A 26,958-nucleotide genomic window follows, 5' to 3' on the forward strand; every position below is an offset into this window, starting at 1 on the left:
GAACATTCAAATGAACAAAAGCAGGAAAAGCGCTGTACTAATTTTGTGTCACTCATAGATGGATATCCCATTGTTCTTTCCTTTCTCTATCATTGTTGACACTACTAGTTTTAAAAGATGGATGTAAACTTGTAAAGACAAAAGAAAATTCATTAAAAATTACTTATAAAACTCTTCATGGGTCTATTTTAATGTCTTTCCTCCCAATATTATGTCACCTGACATCAACCACCTTGGGAAGCACAATACAGATCACTTCTGTTGTCTGCTCCTCCACATCACAATATGTGAATCTTTAATCCATGAACATCACTGGCCCTTATTCAACCAGAACTGTACAAGTTTTTTGGTACTGGACATGCAGTTGCTAACCTCCCTTTTTTCTTTTTTTATCTGGGATTTTGGCATTCAGCAGCAAAAGATGAACCTATTACCATTTCAACTTATATTATTTCAAAAGAAATAGCCTGCCAGTGTTCTCCCCAGAAATTTTGGATAGCATGCAGTTATGAAAATGTGTAGAATTCATTACTCAAATATTGAAATTTTCTTGCATTGTCATTTTTAAAATCATATAAGGGTAGTTAAAATGAAATCTGTGGAATATATTCTCTTCAATGATGACCAATACCGCCATGAAACAAATTATATACAAAGCAATGCCATAAAAAAGTTAAAACTTAAAGAAAACATGGTGGAAAAACATATTCATGTCCAATTTGCTTCTGCATATGCTTTGTTGATTTTAGAAAATAGGCTTTTATTGAAATTCTGCCTAGATACCAGTTTGGTGTAATAAACTAAACTATATAGTACAAAGTGCATTTTTATATGGTACAAAGTGTATTTTAAAATCTATCACATATTTGTTTATACTTTAAATGAAGAGTAATGAAATTTAAAAGTTGTTTTTTTAATTTCAGAAAAGACTTCTGGGTCTAAGATGCTAAAGAAGGCCAAATCTTTCAGGGATGATGTCAAGAACAAATTAAAGAGAAGGCCATCCTCTTCAGCAGCAGACCATTCCATGACAGAAATCAGGGAGTACAGTCGCAGCAATAGTCGCAATAGTAGCAGACAAAATAGTCGAAACAATAGTGTTTCAAAAGAAGGAGGGGTAAGCTGGTTGTCATAGAAACTATTTAGTTATGGAAAATATGCAAAATTATTATTTAAATGAAGATTGAACTGTCATGACAACAGGATACATGTATTTGTAATGTAAAAGAATAACTTAGGTTTTGATTTAATTTTCCTTGGACGCAATCAAGTAATGTTACTTTTGTATGATTTATTTTCTATTATTGATATGTGCAGTTTATTACGTGTCAAAATAGAATGACATAACACTGATGCAATAGTTTAGTTAGATTAAATAACTGTATCAGACAAAAATAGAAACTGTAGAAAAATTACTTTGGATTCATAACTATTCATGGGATACCAATTTGTATGGATTTTGGGGGATTTACAGTTGAACCACAAATTTAAATGTTCCAACAAAATACAAATTTTCTACAAGATTGACTGCATGCAGACTTTGGCAAAACCATGAAATCAATTATCCATGAAAATGCATGGTTTTACCAAGGAGGTTATATTCTTGGTTTTATCAAGCAATGAATGTTGGAAGAGATGAAAATGAATTTAATAGATAAATTATGTAGATGATAGGTGATAAAATCATGGCATAAGGTTAACAAAATTGTCAAATTGTCAAAAGACAGTTATTCCCAAGGTCTGTTAAACATATGGCAAGGTCCAGTAATAAAGGATTTGATCCAATAGAATGTCATAAAATACTGGACCAAATGACCAGTGAAGATGTTAGAATTTTGGTGATATTCATAATGTAATAGACTGCTAAAACAATGACTGGACCAGCAATGCTTCAACAATTATGTATACTAGACCAAAAGACCATTGATGTCCAAAAAACATTTTAAACCTCTGCAAAAGTCCTTTTTGTCCATAGCTAGTAAACAATGAATTTTTCATCAGACAATCCCAGTCGTAAGTAAACCCTTTAAGATTGAAATCCTCAGAAGATACATACTCTTTAATTTATAATAAAAGTTGAAAATCATTAAATGTAAATCACTAAACATGCTAAATGTTTATTTTTAGATTTACACTCTTATATACAATATTTATACCTGATTGAAAATAATGGCTATTGTTACCTATAAAAGTGAAAACATACACACTTACATGAACTTACTCAATCGTGAAAAAGTAATAAAATTTAGTATTACAGCACATTTCAGTGAGTATGAAGCTATAGGTAATATCTTTGGTTAGCTTGCTTGTTAGCTGAACCGTGAAGTCATTGTAAGGTTAGGTAAACTACCTTTCTTTAATAGTAGACTAGCCCAACATATAACCAATCTATCTCTCTGTAGGACTAATCTACTTTAAAAGGAGGGTAGCATACCTTACCTAACAATGACTTCACGGTTCAGCTAACAAGCAAGCTAACCAAAGATATTACCATTAGCTACATACTGACTGAAATCTGCTGTAAATAAAAATGTAAATGGATGCACACATGTTACCTAACTTAGATAGGATATTGATTCTGAGGCTTAAGGAAGTACTTGTAACGGGTTATACACAATAAAAGGAAACGTCAACAACATATTTTTTAAAATAGAATAACTGATAATGGATTATAAGGTAACTTTTCTTTCATGTTTCTGTTTTTTTTGCTTTTAAACATGACAAGAAAAGGCATGGCTGTTTGTCCTGTGTGCATTGACTGCATTGAACAGGTTTTGTAAAGTTGTAAATGACTTTCTACAGGTTGAAAATACTTTCAATTTAAGTTTTGTTGGTGGAAATTGTCCTTGGAATTCCTAATCTAAAATCTATTCCTTCCGCAGGAGAAAATATTTTGTTATTATGATTATGATGAATGAAAATGTACTTATACTGACTCTGAAGTTAAATGTCAAAACTACAATGATTAATTTCTGTCAGTTTACAATTTGTAACTAAAATTACACTATTTTAAATTCTCATGATACATGTACATTCTGATAAACTAGAGAATTTGGAAGAAATAGTTCTCATCAGTAAATTATAAATGAGTGAATCCGAATTAAATTTAATGGCTAATCTGGACACATAGACACATCAACATATTGACATATTGACACATCAACCTTTTGACATATTGACACATCAACCCATTCACAATGGTTCATGATTGGCAATCTACGCTTTGGCGAAGAACAGTATAATGCCTTGTGCCATGCCTTTGGAATCAAGTGTTGTCATGGTTGTATGGCACCATGGATTAGATAATTGTGAGGATTAGGGTTAGGATAATTGTGAGGATTAGGGTTAGGATAAGGGTTAGGATCAAAAGGCAATATAATGCCAATGGCTTTGTCAAATGGCAATCTAGCACCAAAGGCTGTGTCAAAGAGAAATAAAGCGTAGATGTGTTGATGTGTCTATCTGTCTATGTGTCTATTTGTCAATCTGTCTTTGTGTCAATGGAGACTCTATTAACAGGCATACATTATATTTGATATGTAGGTCTCATTAGATTTGAGCGGTACATTCAAAATGAGCTGGTCACTTGAGACTTGGTCCTATTGGTCAAATGTATTTTGGTTTAGTGTATGCCTGACCACAAGACTTTTAAGGACCTTGTGTATGCAGTCAACCATAATGTATTGGTCCTGGTGCATTGTTTTTTTCATACAGGAGATCTATATGTTAGACCCTGACATATTATTCTGCCTCCTTGCTAGCTCGTAAGGCATGTTGGATATAAGTTTACATTTAAATTTGAGGTTTCAGTTGCATAGGTGTTAACAATGTATTAGTTTGTGATTACAGTAGGTCTGTTTATAGGAAACTGCCAGTGTTAGGTCAGTGATATTTGGTATGCAGTTGTATAAGCGCATTTAATTTCCCCTCAAACGTTGTCTATTGAAATAAGACATGCTTTAAGTTTGCATGCTTAAATACATGTATTGCCATTTTTATTTCATCATTTGCATTTTACTATCAAAATTGCGAAAATAAACATGAACATTATTTAGTCTGAAGGTTTTAGAAGTTAGAACTTACATACATTTTCTTATTGGTGGATAAAAGATCATATGCTTTAATTAAAGTGAATGATAGCTGCTTCAAGAAAAATGCTGAATACAAAATACATCAAAGTATCAATTTTTAAAAACACTGTTTTGAAATACCATGCACCTAGCAATCTGCAAGAAGTTATGGGTAAGGTTTGTTCATGTCATCTGTTAACACCTGAAAATTATAGGTCTAGTAGATTTCTGACTTTTAAAGGTCATAATCAGGTATAAATAAGAAAAAAAATGCATATGCAACTTGATTCACTGATTAAAGGTAAAAGGTTATCAAAGCACATACCGTTAAATATAAAAAATACTTTCTGCAAAAACTTAACATACTTTTTTCATGTTGTAGTGATTTATTAATCTAACTTACATTACAGTTTTTAGTTTCTTAATCATAACTTCATCAAACTTGGTCTGATTCTTCAACTTTATAAATGAAGCAAAAATGAACCTCAATCTTAGATAGAGTTATCTCCCTTTGAATGTGAAATTACCTGATCCAAGGGGATTGATTTTAAAAATTCCTTTTGTTTTGAGTTTTAAAACACACATTTTAACACTTAAATTATTTTAGTGGCCTCAGATTAATCAGACTTAGACTTTGGCATCTAATGTAAATTTTTTCAATCAAGCACTTACAACATTTGAGCATTTGCCAGCCCAGACTGCCTTGCAGCTGAAGCTTTGGTGATACACAAATGGATATAGTTATATATCTGTTGATTAACATGCAGAAATTGAAAAAAAAAGGTAGGAGGATGTTTTTCTCAGGGGTATTTGTAAATGAATTATCCAGAGTTTATACAAGGGTTTAAAGAAAAACATATGATTAAAAAGAGATCAGACAGCAACCCAATTCATGAAACAACAAGTCAAAATACAGTCCATCTGCTTAAATAGACAGCAACCCAATACATGAAACAAAAAGTCAAAATACAGTCCATCAATAGACAGCAACCCAATACATGAAACAAAAAGTCGAAATACAGTCCATCTGCTTAAATAGACAGCAACCCAATACATGAAACAAACTTTTTTTGTCTTCAGTTTGTTTTCTTGTTAAAATCTGTCTGGATGAAATTTTAACCTGTACTCAAAAATGAATGAAGGAAGGGTGTTTGTTTTATTTACCGATATTATTTTTATGATAAATAAACAGGAAGAAGATTATGATTATATATGCTACTACATTCCTCCTACAATCTGAAGTGATCATTAGGAACAAGTAGACATATTAATAAAGGAAGAAGGAAATAGATATGCATGTAAACAGTAGTTCTTTTTTTAATGTAAATAGAAGTCCTTATTTAAACATAAACATTTCGCAGAAATATTTTTAATTTTATCATTGCGTAATTATTTTTCAAATTGGAAATTTCTTGTGAGTTTGAGAACTATGAAACAAATGTTTAAATATAGAAAGGTGAAGTTTGGTAAATTTCAATGATTACTGGTCCAGTTTTTCTTTTTCTTTTTCGCTTCACTGCAATTAGGAGAGAGAAATGGAATGTACAAAATCCTTCGGCAACTGCCCCTAAAAACAATAGCATTAAAATGTTCAAAATAGCTGCATTCAACAATTTACATGGGGTTAAGTCACACGTCAAGCTCAAAACATTTCATTCCACAAAATCTAGGATAATTTAAAGCAGTTCGAATTTTTGTATCATCCCTCCATTGTAAGTTACTTTTAGATATCACCAATATTTTGTAAACTATCCAACACCTAAATAACTTTTTATTTGGCCTTGAACTGATGAGGTCTGTATCCTGCCCCTCCCTCTTTTGTTTATAGACGAGACAGGAAAGAGAAAAGATTGTTTATGATGAAGAATCTTTTTTATGAAAACAAATCTCCCAGCACAGCAGCTTGCTATGCTGCCATTCCTAGCTGGTATTAAAGTAAATGTGATATTTTGGGTGTTATGTTGTAGGGTCAGACAGGCTAATCACTCTTATTGACAGTTAAGTGACAGATACATGGATCATTCACCCTATAACAAGAAATTATAGATATATTTCATACCAATTTCATGTAAAAATCCATGGCAAACATTATGTAGATGTCGATGTAAATTGTGTATGTGAAATATACAATTTTAGGCCACACAAAATATCTCATATAGGTACAGGGTGAAAATTGATTGTATATATCTTAAAAAGTTTCTAAAATTGTTATTTTTCAAATAAAAATTCTTGAATTGACCTGTTAAGATTGGAAAATTTATTTTGTCAATTTTATTTGACTGTTTTTAATCAAAATTCTTTTGAATTGGTATTGAAATTTTTACACATTTTAAAGTACACCTACTTGTATAGTTTAACACTTATTGACAGATAGTAGCCTGTTATATGCCTACTATTAAATGTGGCTAAGATGAGATACAACGACCATTAGTCAAAGAATGAATATACAAGTACAAGTTCTTTAAATTTTCTTAAAGACTTTTTTGTCTCTTCCCAACGAACAATAGTTATGGCCTTTACGATCGCCACTTGAAACAGTTGACAAAGGAAGTGCATTATTGTTTATAACCGTGGAGAAATAACCGTGGAGAAAGTTACATTGTTTATAACCGTGGAGAAAGTTACATTGTTACATGTAGGAAATGGGACAAGAAGATGTAGTGAATCAGAGTAGTACAGCGTCTGTGTATTGAACTATTTATAGTGATCATTTCTAGATAAGTGAAACCAAAACTTTGGAGAAATGAGCTAGAGATAATAATCTCTCTGCTTAGAAGTAATTATCACTGATAAGATTTTCTGTGTATTTGTTTTGGAGCAACTTTAGATATTAATTTGGTCATTTGGGTAACGACCCTGAAGACTTTTGGATGTTGGATTACTTAACTAAATTATGTTGACAGATTTTGATTAGGATTTTGGATTCATGTGTGTTATCGTGTTGGATAGACAATTTTTGAGGTCATGTGTTTGAAAATAAGAAAAATAATTATTCAAAGATGAAGTTACCCAGCAGTATTTGTCTTTTGTAATATTTCTCAATAAAACAAAATTCTTCAATAAATAGTTCGGGAAATTGATGGAAATTGTATCCATGCTATTGATGGATTGTTTTTAAATTTGACAAATAAAAGAATAAAAGCTGTCAATTTTCTTGGGACAAAGGATCTCTAAAAATCTAGAAATTTGAGACCTATTGAAATATCTGACAGCTGATTTGAGAAAAGAAACCTCAGAAAATTGAGACCTTAGAAATAACTGTATGACTAATGTAGCAGTGTTTACCAATATTTTCTAGGGAATATTGCAAATAACTAATTATGACTAATAGTTGTCAGTTATTACGAACCACTATCAACTATCGATGATTTTGTTCTTTATTTTGGTCAGAGACACTTTGAAGTACTGAAGATTCTATATAACTTTATTATTCTTGGTGTGTTTAAAATGTATGTTAGCAGAACATGTATCGAGAGTGAATCATCCAATGTATTAAGTGATATGGCATAATAATTTAGATTTTTCTTGTGCAAATGGATATCAAAATAGTCTTGATCAATAATTGGATCAGTTCTTGGGATGGATAAATTTTTGTGACTGGAATATTAAACCACTTAAACCACGGAAACATGCATACTTTTACTAAAAAAGGGAAATTTAATACCCTAGATAGAAAGAAGAAAAAAGAAATAAAGGTAGGATTTTGATAACTGGCTCTCTGTCTTATCTAAGTTGGGAGAATCCTCAAGCTATGTCTATGGTAGTAAGTCTAAAAGGGGGTGTGGTTTGTGTAAACATCAAATGGAGTTTGTAGCTTTGAAAGAATTAACAGTTTCATCTCTAAAGAGGATGAAGATCTTTGTAGAGTGTTTTAGTGCATATCAATAAAGATAAACAAAACATGGGAGCATAAAGTTAAGATAGGCTATTTTTAGTAGTTTTAGATATATAAATAAACAAATAGGGAGATAAGAATGGTTTATTATTCAGGTAAAAATGGACTAGAGGCTCTTTTCATTCACAAAATATATCACAATCAAAATTGATAGCATGTTGTACTGAATGCATTTGAACGAAGGATATTTTTTTTGTAGGATTTTTTTGTGAAAAAAATAAGAGGGACTACAAACTTATTATGAATTTGATCCTTTTTATGATATAATCTTTTACATTGCTGTTGTAATGAATAGATATCGAAACATTACAATAAAACTGACAGAATTCATTTATTTTTTTGTCCCATGAAGTGAGGGATATTTGGTTTAGTTGTTTTGACAAATTCTGCCTACAAGCTAAGTGTTAATAACAAATTGTGGCTCATCTAAAACTGTACCCGTGAAATACAGGATAATAAAGTACCCCACAAATAAAAACGAATTAACAGTATTTGAAATTTGGTTTCGCCACTTTCACAACAAGGGACCTAACTTGATTGATATGGCCGGAGCTTGACCTAAACTATAGCATTTGAAGAAAGATAATTAATCACAATTTGAAAAGATGTTTACTTTTCAAGGTTCCATCAATCAGATTGTGATTAACTGGTAAATAGTTGTTAGTATTTTGTCACAGTGTGTCATAATGAATGAAACATCATGACAAAATCTGCCTATCTATATATAAATGTAATACTAAGAATCGACTGGTTAATAGTCCACTTGTAATGATGTACCACGGTATGCCTGGTACTAACCAATTTACTCAGTAGTTTGTCTCAACTGTATCACAGGCTGATTTTGGTTAACCAAGATTTTTTTATCAAGAGAAAAGCATATTATGTTTTTTATTTAATTTGTAGGGAAAAGAGTCAAAGATATCAAATACAACTCAACCAGGTGTACAAACAATGAATTTACCCAAATAAATACAACTCAACCAGGTGTACAAACAATGAATTTACCCAAATAAATACAACTCAACCAGGTGTACAAACAATGAATTTACCCAAATAAATACAACTCAACCAGGTGTACAAACAATGAATTTACCCAAATAAATACAACTCAACCAGGTGTACAAACAATGAATTTACCCAAATGATTTTTATACTAAATTGAAATGGAGAAAGTATCCAGGGTACGAATCCAGTCATTTTAAAAAGGGAACCCCCAGAACCCTGCTCCACCACTGTCAGTCTCCTTCTTTCTATGAACTCTTGTCACATTTTAATAAAAGCTTAATTTGATTTTTTTTCTCATTATTATGAATAAGAAAATCAAACCAATAGTTGGTGTGTTGTGAAGGTTAAGGGGAGGTCTGATAAGTTGGATGTTTTAAGTGTTATAATGATGATCACAATAAGAAAGGGATACTTGTAGATACCACTGATTACTGTTATGTCACTGCCAGCTGTAAACAATGGAAATGCTGAGTCAGATCTGACAAGAAATTGATTAGCATGTCAATTGTTTTATGTCTCAGAGGCATCCAAAGGGGACTCATTTAGTTTAATGATATTTAAGGGGGTCAGAGGGAAAATTGTATAATAGTAATAGCTTTTTCAGAAAAGCTTGCTATTTCCTAGCAGTTGGTACAATTTGCTTACATTTAGATAGTTGTACAATTTGCTTACATTTAGATAGTTGTACAATTTGCTTACATTTAGATATAGTTGCACTCTTTATTTGCAAATAGGTTTGAACCATCATCCTGGCATTCTTTTATATGATATTCATTTTGAACCTATGTTAAACAGTAAAATTTTTTTTTATTAAAACATAGGGCACATAAGGATCTTGTAAACTTGAACATATAAACATGTTATAATTGAGAGAGCTGCATGATTGATCAAAGTAAGGGAAAAGATATGGATACAATTTTCTAATTTGGGTAATTTTTGTACAGGAAATGTTCTTCAATGTTTTTGTCTTCACAACAGTTACCATAGTGTTTTGAATATTCAAAAATAGATTTCTTTTTTCGATGAATTGTATGGGTTTTTATGGGCCCGAAACAAAGTTGTCGGGGACATATAGTTTTACCCTTGTCCGAAATTCCGTTATTCAGAAATTCCACAACAAACCATTATACAAATCTTTTTTCTGAACTGCTTAAGATATTGGACTGATTTTTGGTATGTTAGTTAACCATGATGAGTTACAGATCAAGTTTGAGTTTCGTTCCGCTTCACTAATTTTTGTCGAAATATCGGGCTTTAGACTTTGGAAATCTCAGTTATATGAGGTTTTTTAAGGCCTCTAAGGTTTTGAGCAGATTTAGTATATGTGAGACTACCATCTTGTTTGTGTCCACATGTGTTGTCGAAATTGCAGATTTTTCAAATTATGGGAATGGGGCCATTCGTGTCGTTTTGACACATCTAGTTATTATATTTAATGATTTAAGTTTATATCAGAAGGTTTAGAAAAAGATTAACTTAAAATTCAGGTGGAAATTTTGTTTAACACAATTGTAAACCCAAAGATTGGTCTAATATGTACTGGTACTATTATGAAGAAGTTAACAAATCATGAACTATTATTTCATTTTTTCAAAAGTTTGTTCTATTTTTTGCTTTAAATTGAGGGCCTCAAGTTAGATCAGTAAATGGTATTTGGGTCACCCTCATAGTCATTATTATCAATAAAAGTATAGTTTTGACACACTGCCTCAATTAAATACAATTGAATAACAGCCACACATAAGGTCCTGAATTACAAGTTTATAAAAAAAACGTATGAACAAATTTCCCCTTTATTTTTTTCTGTATATGATAAACAAGTAAATCCTTGTTTATGGACACATATAAAGATTAAAACATAGATTGACTTCCTCCTGACGTAAACTTAATGTAGTCAATTTGTGATTCAGGACTTTAAGTGTGTGGCTGTTTAATACTCAATTGTAATTTTATACCAGTCATTGTCATTTATAATGTCAATTCATATTTCCTTAATCATTATTTATTAAGCAGTTGAAAAATTGCAGTCTGAATATTTGTTGACTCACTGATTTGTAGATGAAGGAATGTCCAATACAAAATGATTTAAATTGTGTTCTGAAAGAAAAAGTCATCACGTGTTAAAATATATGTATGTTTCAGGTTACTACCCGACACTCCTCCCCAGTAAAATATACTAGACATTCAATATTTATAAAGGTAGGCCAAAATGTATAGACTCTGCTTCATCTGGTCTTTGTCCCATATATAAGGGAGACAACTGAGTGAAGTGGATTGCCTCAGAATATTTTATTTTGTCTGATACTACATGTATTTTGCATGTTACATGTATGAACATATTCAATCTTTCAAATTGTGGTATACACAATCATTGCCAGTCTTTTATATAGCTCTGTGTGTGTCAAACAATCCTTGCCATTGTGTTATATAGTTCTATGTGTGTCAATCAATCTTTGCCAGTCTGTTATATAGTTCTCTGTGTGTCAAACAATCTTTGCCAGTCTGTTAAGTAGTTTTGTGTTTGTTAAATAATCTTTGCCAGTCTGCTATATAGTTCTGTGTGTGTTAAACAATCTTTGCCATACTTTTATATTGTTCTGTGTGTGTCAAACAATCTTTGTCATTCTGTTATGTAGTTCTCTGTGTGTCAAACAATCTTTGCCATTCTGTTAAATAGTTTTGTGTGTGTTGAATAATCTTTGCCAGTCTGCTATATAGTTCTGTGTGTGTTAAACAATCTTTGGCATTCTGTTGTATAGTTCTCTGTGTTAAATAATCTTTGCCAGTCTGCTATATAGTTCTCTCTGTGTGTCAAACAATCTTTGCCAGTCTGTTATATAGCTCTGTGTGTGTCAAACAATCTTTGCCATTCTGTTATGTAGTTCTCTGTGTGTCAAACAATCTTTGCCAGTCTGTTAAATAGTTTTGTGTGTGTAAACAATCATTGTCAGTCTGCTATATAGTTCTGTGTGTGTCAAACAATCTTTGCCATTCTGTTATATAGTTATGTGTGTTTGTCAAACAATCTTTACTGTTCTATTATATAGTTCTGTGTGTGTCAAACAATCTTTGCCATTCTATTATATAGTTCTGTGTGTGTCAAACAATCTTTGCCATTATATTATATAGTTCTGTGTGTCAAGCACTCTTTGCCATTCTGTTATATAGGTCTGTGTGTGTCAAGCAGTCTTTGTGATTCTGTTATATAGTTCTGTGTGTGTCAAACAGTCTTTGCCAGTCGGTTATATAATTCTGTGTGTCAAGCAATCTTTGCCAGTCTGTTATATAGTTCTTTGTTTGTCAAACAACTTTTGCCTGTCTGTTATATAGTTCTCTGTGAGTCAAACAATCTTTGCCATTCTGTTATATAGTTCTGTGTGTGTCAAACAATCTTTGCCAGTCTGTTATATAGTTCTCTGTGTGTCAAGCACTCTTTGCCATTCTGTTATATAGTTCTTTGTGTGTGTCAAGCACTCATTGTCATTCTGTTATATAGTTCTCTGTATTTTTCTGTTTTAAGAAAATAATCATATATATGATTATATGGAAATCTTTTGTTTACATTTTCTTCTTTCTCAGTATTATTTATATGAAAAAATATGTCCCAAAAAATCCATGTTGGACTCTGTCACATTTTCTCAACTTTGAAAAAGGGGGGATGGGGGTTTGTATTTTATATTCTCTACTCTTAAACTAAAAGAAGGGTTATATTATAGTACATGTATATGGATTCATGTTCCATTACCTCTTCTTGACAAGCTTCGTCTTATGGTCATAGAGGCTTCCAACAATGAGCAAAAGTTCAAATCTTACTACAGGAATGCTTTTTCAGTCTGATTTTCTAATACACAAACAATATTTTCTCAGAGACCATATATTTATTATGCATGTCTATCCAATATATTAGTATTAATATCAAAATGATTTAAAAGTAAGAACACTTTTTTTTACAAAATAATTATTATCATATAAAATTTAAACTTAAAAAGGGCTTCAGACATGGAATCTTAGACTAGAGATGATGCAGGGTAAAAGTCCATTTTCAATCTTCAGTAAAATGTTCATTCCAAGAAATTTATAGGAATTCTGACTTGCAACATGGTAGATTAAAAAAAAAACCAGGATTCTTAAATGATTATGTGCTTTTACAACCTTAATTGCATTTGGCTGAGTCCTCAATGCTCTTCAGCTTTGTAGTATTTGGACTCGTATTTTAGCTGGTGAGTCTTTTGTAGAAGAAACATTAGTGTCAGGTGTACAAAATTTTATTCCTGGTATCTATGTTGTGTTTATTTATAACGGAAGCTATTGGTTGTTAATATAAAACACATTTGTTAGTACATGTATATAAAATGCTTTATTTTTTGTAAACACAGACCACACCTCTTCCTTGGTCTAATGTGAAAAATGTGATATAAAGATATCAAAATGTATTAATAGAAAGAAGTATGAATATTGTGAGTTATATTTCAGAGTTCTTCACGACTTTCCTCCCCACTTAAGCAAATTAAACCTGATAGACAATCAGTATTTGTAAAGGTAGGTTACTCACTCACCTATAGCAGCTATATATCGCTTCTCTCTTTTAGTGGATAACAATTCATCAAGGTTGGAAGTTTTGAATTAACGTAATGGAAAAAGAGTATCTGTCTTTAGACAGTAGAAATGTTTTGTGATGACTTAGGAATGGGTTCCTTGATGGATTATGTTGTCATTACGTCCAGAATAGCAGATGCCAGATTTTCTTAATTATATAGATATCCTAATTATACATATATAAAACTAGATACACTTATTATTATATCATTTTTGTATACAACTTCTCCTCCTTTTTGCAAGTGTGTTTTGCTAGATATTTCAGAGGTAGATTTTATTTGAGGATGCCCCTTAGTGTTCCTGTCCTTATAGAGCTCAATATAAAATTGATGCATAGACTGTTTACAAATCTCTCTCCTAACATTGCCTTGGATGGCACACACACCTCCCCCTTTTTAGCTCACCTGGCCCAAAGGGCCAAGTGAGCTTTTCTCATCACTTGGCGTCCGGCGTCCGGCGTCGTCGTCCTGCGTTAACTTTTACAAAAATCTTCTCCTCTGAAACTACTAGGCCAAATTTAACCAAACTTGGCCACAATCATCATTGGGGTATCTAGTTTAAAAATTGTGTCCGGTGACCCCGCCAACTAACCAAGATGGCCCACCATGGCTATAAATAGAACATAGGGGTAAAATGCAGTTTTTGGCTTATAACTCAAAAACCAAAGCATTTACGGCAAATCTGACATGGAATAATATTGTTAATCAGGTTAAGATCTATCTGCCCTGAAATTTACAGATGAATCTGACATTCCGTTGTTAGGTTGCTGCCCCTGAATTGGTAATTTTAAGGAAATTTTGTTGTTTTTGGTTATTATCTTGAATATTATTTTAGATAGAGATAAACTGTAAAAAGCAATAATGTTCAGCAAAGTAAGATCTACAAAAAAGTCTACATGACCAAAATGATCAGTTGACCACTTTAGGAGTTATTGCCCTTTATAGTCAATTTTTAACCATTTTTCGTAAATCTTAGTAATCTGTTAGAAAAATCTTCTCCCCTGAAACTGCTGGGCCAAATTATTTGAAACTTGGCCACAATCATCATTGGGGTATCTAGTTTAAAAATTGTGTCCGGTGACCTGGCCATCAAACCAAGATGGCCGCCACAGCTAAAAATAGAACATAGGGGTAAAATGCAGTTTTTGGCTTATAACTCAAAAACCAAATAATTTAGAGAAAATCTGACATGAAGTAAAATTGTTAATCAGGTCAAGATCTATCTGCCCTGAAATTTTCAGATGAATTGGACAACCTGTTTTGGGGTTGCGGCCCCTGAATTGGTAATTTTAAGGAAATTTTGCTGTTTTTGGTTATTATATTGAATATTATTATAGATATAGGTAAACTGTAAACAGCAATAATGTTCAGCAAAGTAAGATCTACAAATAAGTCAACATGAGCGAAATGGTCAATTGACCCCTGTAGGAGTTATTGACCTTTGTAGTCAATTTTCAATCTGCTTCCTTTGTTTAATATTCACATAGACCAAGGTGAGCGACACAGGCTCTTTAGAGCCTCTAGTTTTCTAACTCCTGGATCCACAGGTTTTTAAAGTCATCAAAGACTTCTATCACATTATGTTTGTGTGAACCAGCCCTACATTTGCCAAAAAAACATTTTACAACACAGTAATGTATACTACCGGTATTATAAATCTACATAAGATTTGATTTCCAATTTCAACCCCAATTTTGAATGTATAATACAGGTAATATATCTGGCATAGATTAAGTCTTATCTAAGATGCACATGTAACACCTGTCAAAAATTCCAAATCTATACAAATGTTTGTTGCCAGAAGATACAAGGAGAATTTGAACGAAACCTGGTGGCATTAATTTACAAGTTCATGGTAAAAATTGTTCCTTTATAAAATATACCTTCAATTTGTTTTAATTCAACCTTTTCAGAATATAAAGAACTATGGGTAATCTCATACACAAAAATGAAAATAACGTTATGTCATTGGTTGAATTTCCATCGTGTCAAATGTTTTAAAGAATCACAAGGTTTTGGTATATGCTTTTGAATTAGATAAGAAACAGTGATTGGACACAAAATCTGATTCCAAAATGATGTATTTAGTAGTTTTGTTTTTTATCACTTATTTTTTCCAATAACACGTAATGTAGTTTAAAATCTGTTATTAAAGACATATAAAGCTATTCTCCAACCTTGCTTTTCTATAGTATTCTGCAGGCAAATCTTAGCCTTAGTTTGGCAGAGCTACCAGAATTTATTTAGTTTTGCTTCTTATATTTTTGTCCAAAAAATTAGTTGTTTTAAATTAGAGCAATATTTAGATTGATTGTTCTTTTTTATGTTAATTCTTTTTCTGATCATTTGTAACATATTTTGATTGCCTGAGTGCAAAGAGACTTGAATATTTCACTTTTAAAGTATTAAATGACTCGGACATCCTATTGTTATCATGTTCCGGTAAATGTATGTATGTCATAGATCAAATTCTAACCTGGCAATTGGAGAGTAAAAAAGGACAATATCAAAAACCATTTACATGTATTTATGACATTTTATGAATATCTATATATAGACAATATATTCTTTCTGTAGATATATCCTTAAATTATAGCCATATTACATTTTTTTACTTGTACCTTAATACAGACATATTGATATAAAAAGACAAATAATCTTATTATGCAATGCACTGTTAAGCTTTCTTGTTCAAAAACACTTGATGTACATATTTTGTTATTGATAAATGAGTTGAAATACTTAAGTTACATTAAAGAATTGATCTAGCCAAAACTGAGGAAAAAGCTCTCTTGCAGAATTCTAAAATGCAAATTTTGTTGGATTCTGTTGAAAAATCGTTAAACGAACAATCCCAGTTACAGCATCTTGATAAATGTTTGAAATGGAGAGAAATTGAGTACTTGTTTCATATTTGCTTAGTCGGCAGTAAAATGACTTGGAGATCAATATCAGTATTTTATTCTGTTCTTTGTCAGAAATGGACATTTTGATATGAAATATACATAGTATTGATTATAGGAATTGAGTTTTGTATAAAGTTGTTTTAGTAGAGCTTCTTTTGTTTTCCTTATAAGCCATTCTGGCATCTGTATTCAATATTTAATCATTTTTATGCATTGTTTAATCCATGAATTAGATCAATAAGAGTTTCTGTCTGTGGTGCTGTTCACATAGAAAAGGTTTTACATATATAAAAAAATCCTTTTGAACTTTTAGATAATAAAAAAAAAAAGATGTGGTATGAAACTGTCCAATTAAGAGACCAAAATGACACAGACATTAACAACTATGTCTGGCCTTCAACAATGATCAAAGCCCATACCGCATAGTCAGCTATAAAAGGCCCTGCTATGACAATGTAAAACAATTCAAACAAGAAAACTAACAGCCTTATTTATATAAAAAAATTAATAGAGCTTATTTCCTAATGCATGTAGACCAGACTTTGGTCAGCTTGTTTGTTTGTTAATCATACAATTGTAATATGAATAAGATCTGATTAAATTTAAATATGATATATACAGATTTAACTACATATCTTTATACATATATATTGTTTGAAGATGTCAATCTTGGCTACCAAACTTGAGTAAATGTTTATACACACAAAGCAAGCAAGTCAACCAAAGTTTTACTCTACAAGCATAAGAAAATTAGCTGTAACAGAAGCATATAAATGAAATTGTAGTGATTATATTGGAGAGATTGAGTTCAGGATTTGTTGTTGTTTACATTTACACCCAACAAGGAAGATGTCAATAAGAACTTAACTAAAGTAGAATATTGTATAATTATCTATAATTCTATTTTTAGTAAAATATATATAACTTCATCAGGACTTAACCTGGTTGGGGGTGAAGAGGTACAAAAAAGTATCAGTTCACATCAGGCTAGCTTCTAGTTGAATTACTATTAGATCATGTGACTTATACTTTACTTAAGGTCTTTCTGTTTGTTTATTGATAAGGATGTAATTATACTGTTGTAAAAAATCATTGTGTATTGGGTTTTATAAAGATTCGTTATTTGATTCAATGATATTTTTTCTTATATCTGTATTGACAGATTGTGGTTTGCTGAATGTCCAGTGGGAAATATTTCATGCAAATTCAAGAGTATTTCTTTACTTATTTGCTCATTACATTAGACCATTTATTTTTCTGCCCTATTAGTAGTACAGTGACAAATATTAAACATTAACAAGGAAGCATCATGGAGGAAGTATTACCATTTTAACAGTATTCTGATCGCTTCACCATGCCAGACCTCTTTACTAGACTCTCCTATAACAAAATATATATACTTGTACCTGAATTTGTTAGAATTGATGTATATTCCACATCAATAGGCTTGGACCACTCATCCACTAATAAGATATGAATGTAAAATGCAAAAAATGTGATTTGAGGGAAAAGACAGAAAAGTGCATTTAAAATAAGATTAAAGTCATTTCTTTTGGTATAAAGAGACACTTTGTGATATCTTTTTTATCTGTGGTTATTCTTTAAAAAAGGAGATTTTTAAGTGGTCAGTCTAGCCAGTTATTTAGTTTCTGGAAATATCTATTAATCAAAAGTTTCTAAATTAAGCACTATATTAAAAAGGAGACACTGCATGGTTACCAATGAGACATCTATCCAGGAAAGACCAAAGGAAAAAGGATGTCAACTAGTACATGTCATTGTGTGGCCTTCAACATGTTGAGCAATGTCAACTTGTGTGTTTACTTCCTGCAAGTCCATACTTTGTTAAAAAAAATGCAGTCAGAACTTTAACTTCTATGTTAAAAGCATAAAAATGCAACTATTTGTTATTTCAATAGCTAGCAATCTGTTAAAATCCAAACTTGACTGAATTGTTTCAAGGAAAATTAACTAAGAGCTGAGTGGTCTTTTCTGTAAGTGTGATTTTCTCAAATGATAAGGAAGAAATCTAAGGGAGAAGATTTGACCCACTTAAGATATGTTTGTAATGTGATGATAAGGTCCTATCATCTGTGTGTTGATGTTTATCTTAACATCCTCAATTAATGTTTACTGGCACCTTCTAGAGAGGGTCCTTGGGGGAAACTGATGGGTCCAACCTTCTAGAGAGGGTCCTTGGAGGAACCTGATAGGTCCAACCTTCTAGAGAGGGTCCTTGGGAGAACCTGATGGGTCCATTTAATCTGAAGGTATGTCTGGAGTCCTCTGTGATGCTCAACCTGTCAGTATTACCAAAGCTAGACCGGGCCTGAGGATGCCAGCTGGCTTATCTGAAGTTCTTTTAAAATGATCACCTTCCATTGAGAAGAGTTTATGGGGATCCTTGGGAGGCTTTTTATCTGAAGGTCTTACACATATTACCTTTATAGAGAGGGTCTTATTGTCATCCTTAAAAGAGTATTATAGCAGGGATCACATTCATTACAGCAAAACTTTAAATCATTCTTTCTTGGTTCTCCTGAGTATAAAGTTGTAATTCTCACAAATGAATGTGACTATGATATTTGTTATTACTATTTTCTATATCATTAGTAAAGGTCAATAGATGTACCAGGATACAGATTTCAAATTTCCCAATAATTAAATAACCACACGTAAAAATTGAAAACCCCTTTATTTTTTGCTAATCTTCCATCTAAAACTACCGATAAGTTTGAAAAATAAGTAACTTTCATTGTGAACTTTGACCTGAGACTTTGACCATCGTTGGTCTTATGCCAATGTTTTGTCTAACTGTGAGTCATTGTGATTCACAGCACTTTTTGTTTTGCACTGTATTGTATGCATTATGATCCCACCTTTATATAAAGTTGCACTATCTTAAAGATATGGTCAGTTAGAAAGGAATCTATAGTATCAATACAAGATCTTCCAATCAGTACATTTTCAATCAAAGATGTCCTATAATCCTATAATGTGCTTTTCACCAATTGACCCTAATTCAACCCAGTAGTTTATATTTATATAAAGGAATTTGAAACTCTTATACTTATGCTTCTGTTTTATCTGTTAAAAAGTCCTTTCAGGAATGTTGAGTCTTACAATGTATGATGGCCAATCCAATACACTACCCCCAGATATAGGATATAGTAAATCTTTGTTTAATGTCTTGTTATTATCTTTCCTTTTATTATTAAATCTTTTTAACTTTCCAAGGATTTAGGCCATTGTTTTGTTGGATTGACATGCATTCATGTACATTTGTATTATGTTTTCTTGAACAATTTGTATAAATTACTATTTCAGCTTGTTTTATTATGTGGGCATTAATTCCAAATTTGAAATCACATGATTTTATATTTATTGGGAGCTGGTTTTGTATTTTTCCTTATTCCTAATTTTAACTAATTTTTTCTGATTCCAGGATGTGGACAAACTCCAGGAAGAAGTAAACAAAGTTTATCGATCGTTGAACTACATCAAGGCTGTTGTTGACAATGAGAAGTTACAAGTCATCCCTACAACTGCCACTGTTGTCTTGGAAACAGTCATGGATGTTTTCAATCTGCTCAGTCATTTCTTCATGACAAAAGACACGTAAGCTAGCTTTATATCATTTAATATAATAAACTGTAGATATTTAGTCAAAAGAGATACCCCACTCACAATAGGTCATGGGTCAAACTTTAATTTCTATATTTTGTCATGATATTTATAAGTTATTTGGCAATAAACAAAGTTGTCTGTTTATACATGTAGTTAAATATGTTAGACCAGTATATAGGTCTTTCTCCCTTTGAAATATTCATACGGTTAGTTGATAGCATACCTATAATATATTTGATTGCTGACACATCCAAATTACTCACTGCACACATATACTGCATGTATATTTATTCTTTTCTTAGGCCAAATAAAAAAGGACATGTTTGCCAAATGACCCTTATAAATTTTGAGATTTGTTACTCATGTTTTTTCATGAGGATTTCTTCCAAAGTTTCTCATCTGACATCAAATTTGGCAAGCTCTTACTTATTGCATCAAAATATGTGACTTAATAAATTATAAACATGTTAAAATATTGTAAGTTTATTATTTTATAAATTACAAATAACAGAGTTCTGGTTACCCTTAGGAACCAGGAAATTATAAAAACACTTTATTTTTTCCTGATTATTACATAAACAAAAACTTCTGACTCCTAATTCTGAGAATGAAACTTATAGGTAATCAAACATATATTTTTATGCCGTTTATAGATTATATAGAAATATGAAGATGTGTTCTGAGAACCAATGAGACAACTCTCTGTCCAAGTCACAACATAGGAAAAGTTCACCATTATAGGTCAAAGTTGGCCTTTAACGCAGAACATTGGCTAACACTGAACAGCGAGATATAAAGAGCTCCAAACTGACTAGCGTAAAACAATTCAAACAGGAAAACCCATGATCTAATCTATATAGAAAATGAGAAACAAGAAAAAAATCTATGCATACAAAGCCTTTAGAAAATGTGTGATTCCTTGAACATTTGAATTTGTGGTTCATCTGTAACTACGAAAATTGATATCAAACGAATAATGATGAATCCACATACAGTATATAGAAAATGAGAAACAAGAAACACTTAATTATCAACAAACGACAACCACTGAGCAGGCTCCTTGTCTGGATCATAGTGTTAATTTATTATGGCCATTTTACATCTAAACTTTTCTTTTTTCCTTAGGAACTCTTTACCTTCCATTCATAAGAAGGTATGTCAGTGTCTGGCTATGTTCATCAGATGGGCAGACAAAATCCTGTTAAATGGAGGAGCCCTCCTCAATAAGGGGGAAGCTCATGAAGTTATCAAAGCTCTAACTGATGGTGTGGAGGTAAAATCCTATACTTTATGTATAATTATTATTTTTGCTCACTCCTTCCAATTTATTATTTCATAAATGCCATCAGTTATGTCCCTTTATTAACTTTATAGGAAATGCAAACAGGAACATCATCAATGTTCCTTAGACACATTCGCCATTTATTTCAATCCAGAATTGGCCATTTCAGAATCTAAAGCATCATGGGTAATTTCATTGTTCGTACCCCAAAATGAAAATAACGACACGTCATTGGTTAAATTTCCATTGTTTATGACATTTTTAACCAATCAGGACGTTTTGGTGTGTACTTGTGAATATATTACCCAGGATGCATTAGATTCTGTAACGGCGAATTATGAAAATAAAGAGTATGAAGTGATACAATTGAAATAGTTATCTTTCTTTGATTATTTTTGTAACTGAAATTAAGTTTGTTATTGAAGTATAATGATTTTGTTTCATGATGCTACAGTTCTCATCTCACACAAATCAAATAATTCCAATAATTCATGACAATCATATGATGCAGCAAAGTTAATTATTATATAACTTTGCAATGTTATTTAAATATCTTTGTGTTTTCTAAAATTAATTGTAATAAATAAATGCAAAAGCTTAACATCCATGTACATGTATTATCTAAATCAGTGATCAGCACAGCTTTGAACACAATAATCATACACTTGAGTTATAATGATGTGTTACTAATACATGTAGCTCCTTTGAAGTTACTGAATCAAACATGCAAATTGATATTTATAGAAATTAAGTTTGTAAATTTTATGCGATTGGCATATGAAATTAAATTGAAGGGAATGGTCTTGTTTCCAGATCCCTTTATTTCTATTTTATAACTGTATTTTGTGCAATTTTGAAAAATAAGATATCATCTTGACTAAATTCAAATTGTTAGTTCATATAAAAAAGAATTTTGATAATGTCAGCAAGGATCATATTTAGGAAATTTGTACCGGTATCCAGATCTGGTACCTCAAATATTTCAATTCTTGACATTTTATAAGCAGGACTTTCATTTTATATCACCTAATATATTTTTGATTATAGGAGCTGAAACAGACCAGTATAGACAAATTAGAAGATAGAAAAAATAATGTGTCTCCGCCCAAATCTCCTGATCCATTACAAAGGAATGATGGGTAAATATTATGAAGTCAAAAATTTAAGGTCATATACAACAAAAATTCGACTCGCATTTGAAAAACAAAAATCTGAAACCATTTAAATAATGCCAAGAAATACATTAGGCAGAACACATCAGTATGAATGTAAAGGTACATATGATTGAAAGATTAATTTTCCTTTATGTCATGCATGTAAATTTTTATTTTCAACATAATTTTTCTTAGAAAACTGTTTGTCTCAAGACTTTCATGATGATGACAGGGTTAATTTACAAATCTCAAAAGCAGGCAGTATGAACTAGTATATAAATAAATAGATTTGCTGTATACATCAATGAAACATCAATCAAATTATAGCCAGCCAAGGTCGTTAATAACTTCCATTTGTTGTAAACTATTAAAAAAACACTTTTTTATCAAAACACACCAAATGATTAACAAACTCTATTAAAACACCAAGTTTCATATTCACGGAATTATACCTCATTGATAGATACTGGCTTGACAACAATTATAGGAAATCTTATAAAATAACGAATAAAAAAGGGCTTATTTACAACTGATGGAAAGTCTTAGTAAACAGTGATTTAAATGCTCAGATTTGCAGATAAAAATATATCATTGATGCTATCACTAATCATAATCATGATCAACACAAGTGTGTGGCTGTACATTTGTTCTTAAACTTCATAAAATAATTTCAGACAAAAAAGAGCATCACTACCAGACATTCCACTAACTCCACGGGAAAAGAAGATCTTAGACGACACAAGTGGAATGGGACTTTATGACAACGCCCACCTACATGGATCTCAGTCATCTGACAGTATAATGCACCACAGTAGAGATCCTACAGGAGAGTTACCTCCCCCACCTAAACCACCTCTTCCAAGTGATACTGCTGCAGTTCATAGGTTTGTACACTTCTCTTTATATCTTTGCTGACAGAAAAATAATATATTCGATTACTGTAAAATTACTTTTTTTTGAAGATACTCTATTTCATGTTTTTTTCTTTTTTATTGGCCTAGTGCCTATTTATATTGCAATTTTCATTTATATTTATATATAATTAAGATCCCAAATTAACATATCCTGACTCATTATAAGTATGACGTGAAAGTCACAAAAATTGGTTGGTTTAAGTTCTATGTATAAGGCTGACACAGGTGGTCATGAAAATAAAAATTTGACGGTGAGAGGCTTAAACAAAGACAGCTTTCTTGTTTTAAATTCAGTTAAAACAATTTGTACACAACATATATACATCCAACTAATGATATGTGTTTTCTTGTCTACAGGATTGTGAAAACAAGATCTAAATCTGCCTCAGATGACTTGGAAAATGGGAATGAGCCTCCTCCTTTACCTGAGAAAGAAAAACGTCCATCGCTTGTTAATAGTCAGGACTTTTTTACAAGTACACCAAATGCCAAATCAAGCCTATCTTTGTCAGGTTATTCCACACCGTCAAACCAGTCTCCACATAACAGTTTGATTATAAATGATTCATTTAACAGTCTTATGGATTGTTCAAGTTCACCCTTGAGTGTATCACCACTAGACCGATCGCCAAACAGCAGTATGAGTTCTGGACTTAATCGATCTTCCGAAGATTTGTTAGATAGTGCTAATTTAAGAGTTCGAACAAACAGTTTTTCTAGGGTTCATTCAGAATCTGGAATAGGTCTTATGAAAAAATTAACCACATCCCTGACCAAAAGTGCTTCACAATCTGACGGAACAATTGGTCAAGTTAATGAGTTGACGTTAAAAATCGATGAATTGACAAAAGGAATTGCTAAATTGACCAATCAGAACGGTGAAAATAATCTGCCACCATTACCGGTAAAACGATCGAAACCAACGAGACAGACATCAATGTACGATAACGTGACCGATAGTGGAATTAATTTAAGCCGCATGGAAGCAAGGATGTCATCATCTTCAACGAGCAGTTCTCAGTCATTTTCTGGGTTTTCTATTTCTCAAAAGACAACTTCAGTGTCATACTCACATAGGACCAGTTCTCAGGAGACATGTTCTAGCTCTGAGGCATTCTCTAGTACAAGTCATTCAAGTATAGACAGCCTCCCAAAACCTCCTCCTCTTCCTCCAAAGAAAAAACACAGTAAGTTCTTCTCAGTAGAGATGTTTTGGTGATATACTTTTTATATTAATTTCATCCAAAGATTATATTATCCTCCTTACAATTATTGCAGTAAGAGAAGGGGAAAACCAATTTGACGATTAAACTAAATGGATGGGTAAAAAATGATAAAATTGTGCACAGAAGACTAAGTTTATGATATATATGCATGCATTGGTTCAAGAATTGGATTAACATTATTTTGCACCAGTCACTCGTTTCATAATACATTATTGACTTTAAAGAAAAAAAAAGTGCAAAAAATACATTCAGTTGTTCATGATTGACCAAAATCCACATGTCAGAGTGCACCTGTACTTTCACATATTGTAAACTTAAGAATTTGTATAGCTACTACTGCACAACAGGAAACCACAAAATTAAGTGCATTGATTTACGCCCATCTTTAAATTGCACAACACTTTTTTACTGTAGGAGTTCTGACTCAAGCATGACAAGAGATATACTAATGTAGTTACCATAGTTACCATATTTTTGTCTCTTTCAGTACAAGAATACATGAGGACCTTTGGATCTTACTCCCAGCCGTCACAAACAATATCTGATTGTTTATATTCAAGGCATTCTATGAACTTTTACGAGTCACAATGGCATGAAACACAGATAGAGATCCAAAATCCCTACCCACGGTCCAATACAATAAGTTTGTTATCTGATTTAAGTTCCGATTCATCCATTTCTGGTAGCGGTTTAGCAATACCTCCACTTCCAACTAAAAGAAAGGTATTTATGATATATTGTGTTACAGTTAAATTGTATCTTATAAACTGTTCTTCACATGTTACATTTATTTGATCAACATCAAAGAAGAGGGGATAAAAATGTGATTCCTTATTTCTTATTTGATCAACATCAAAGAAGAGGGGATAAAAATGTGATTCCTTATTTCTTATTTGATCAACATCAAAGAAGAGGGGATAAAAATGTGATTCCTTATTTCTTATTTGACAGTGGTAACAAATTCATGAACTTGATTAAATCGGTTATCATAACAGAATAAGTAGGAATAGACATATCAATGTTCTCCCCACGGCCATTTAGTATCATGATGATTGATTGAATGTGGTTATTGATGATATTTTTAAGTTTTTGAACCAAATAATTAAAACAGGGATAACAAGCTGTTCAAGCTTTAATAGATGTTCATTGCTGCAACACAACAGTACTTCACAGCATTAATCTAGCAGGTCTAATAACAAGGGAAATAACTCCTAACGATAATTTGATAATCACATTCATGGTTCCTGAAAATAGTATTGGGAAAGACATATAAAAGGATGTACATAAATAAGATACATAATATACTTAAGATATATAAAACTTTCTAATAATATTGAAGTATGGTAGAGATATTTATATTTTGAAGTGTCTGCCTTGTTCTACTGCATTTATGTTATGAAGAATATCTGCCACTATCAAACATATAAAGCATTTATATACAAAATAAGGAGATGTGTTATGATTATAAGTTATTTTAAAGAAGACGATTGTCAGCTGACTTTTACACATTGATTTATGTGTACAAGTTCAGAATGATTTATGAACCAGATATTAAAGAAAACATATTTATTCATATTTTACAATTCCTCTGCCTTTCCAGTATAGTGAAAACAGAGATTCAATGTCTTCCATTCAGTCTGATACATCCTTAGAGTACCCCAGAGAAAAGGCAGCTAGTATGGTAGAGGGACCAACACAGGGAGCTACTGGTGATATGTAAGTATAAGGTACAAATAGGGGGTAGAGGGACCAACACAAGGAGCTACTGGTGACATGTAAGTATGAGGTACAACTAGGGAGTAGGGGCCAACAGATTGCTACTGTTAAAATGTAAGTATGATGTGCTTGTAGGGGGTACATGTTTAGGGAGGAGGGTGAAAGATTTGGTTCTTATTGAGGGCACATTACCAAAATGCAAAACTGAGAGACATGCTTTGGGTATTATTTTTTTTTTACTTTTTTTTCACAATTTTGGGGGGATGAAAAGGGTGTGCAGACTTTACATGGCTGAATACAGTTGTATCATATTAAGAATGGGAGGAGATAAGTCAATGAAATAGAACCAAATAACACACCAACCAGAATCTGATTGAAGGGCTCAAAGGTCATAATATAGTGTCAATTATATACAAGTGTCTAATACTGATTAGGGATACAAGAAAGAATTGTAAACATTTATCAGTATTGGAGTTTAAAGTATGAAAAGGACATGAAAAACTGACATAGAAAATGTCAATCAGTTTAACTGAATCAATGAACAAAAAGATTAAATTTTTAGAGTTCT

General features: G+C 31.8%; 1 protein-coding gene across 11 annotated transcripts in view; it reads left to right on the forward strand.

The window, feature by feature from the left end:
- The window catches only part of LOC134708458 (rap guanine nucleotide exchange factor 1-like), a 56,549-nt gene that overhangs the window by 16,163 nt on the left and 13,428 nt on the right, over nt 1-26,958 (forward strand). For 3 of the 11 annotated variants that reach the window (XM_063568989.1, XM_063568990.1, XM_063568988.1), the window contains exons 2-11: nt 924-1,117; nt 11,113-11,169; nt 13,444-13,509; nt 19,917-20,089; nt 21,224-21,371; nt 22,428-22,519; nt 23,209-23,418; nt 23,806-24,635; nt 25,162-25,397; nt 26,275-26,390. In XM_063568989.1, the coding sequence (XP_063425059.1) occupies nt 924-1,117; nt 11,113-11,169; nt 13,444-13,509; nt 19,917-20,089; nt 21,224-21,371; nt 22,428-22,519; nt 23,209-23,418; nt 23,806-24,635; nt 25,162-25,397; nt 26,275-26,390 (2,122 nt within the window). Of the gene's footprint in view, nt 1-923; nt 1,118-2,649; nt 2,677-6,654; nt 7,766-11,112; nt 11,170-13,443; nt 13,510-19,916; nt 20,090-21,223; nt 21,372-22,427; nt 22,520-23,208; nt 23,419-23,805; nt 24,636-25,161; nt 25,398-26,274; nt 26,391-26,958 lie in introns of those variants that run through there. The other 8 variants (XM_063568992.1, XM_063568991.1, XM_063568994.1 and 5 more) reach the window with 6 other exon arrangements.

Source organism: Mytilus trossulus, chromosome 2 (assembly GCF_036588685.1).
Source record: "Mytilus trossulus isolate FHL-02 chromosome 2, PNRI_Mtr1.1.1.hap1, whole genome shotgun sequence".
Classification (NCBI taxonomy): Eukaryota; Metazoa; Mollusca; class Bivalvia; order Mytilida; family Mytilidae; genus Mytilus; species Mytilus trossulus.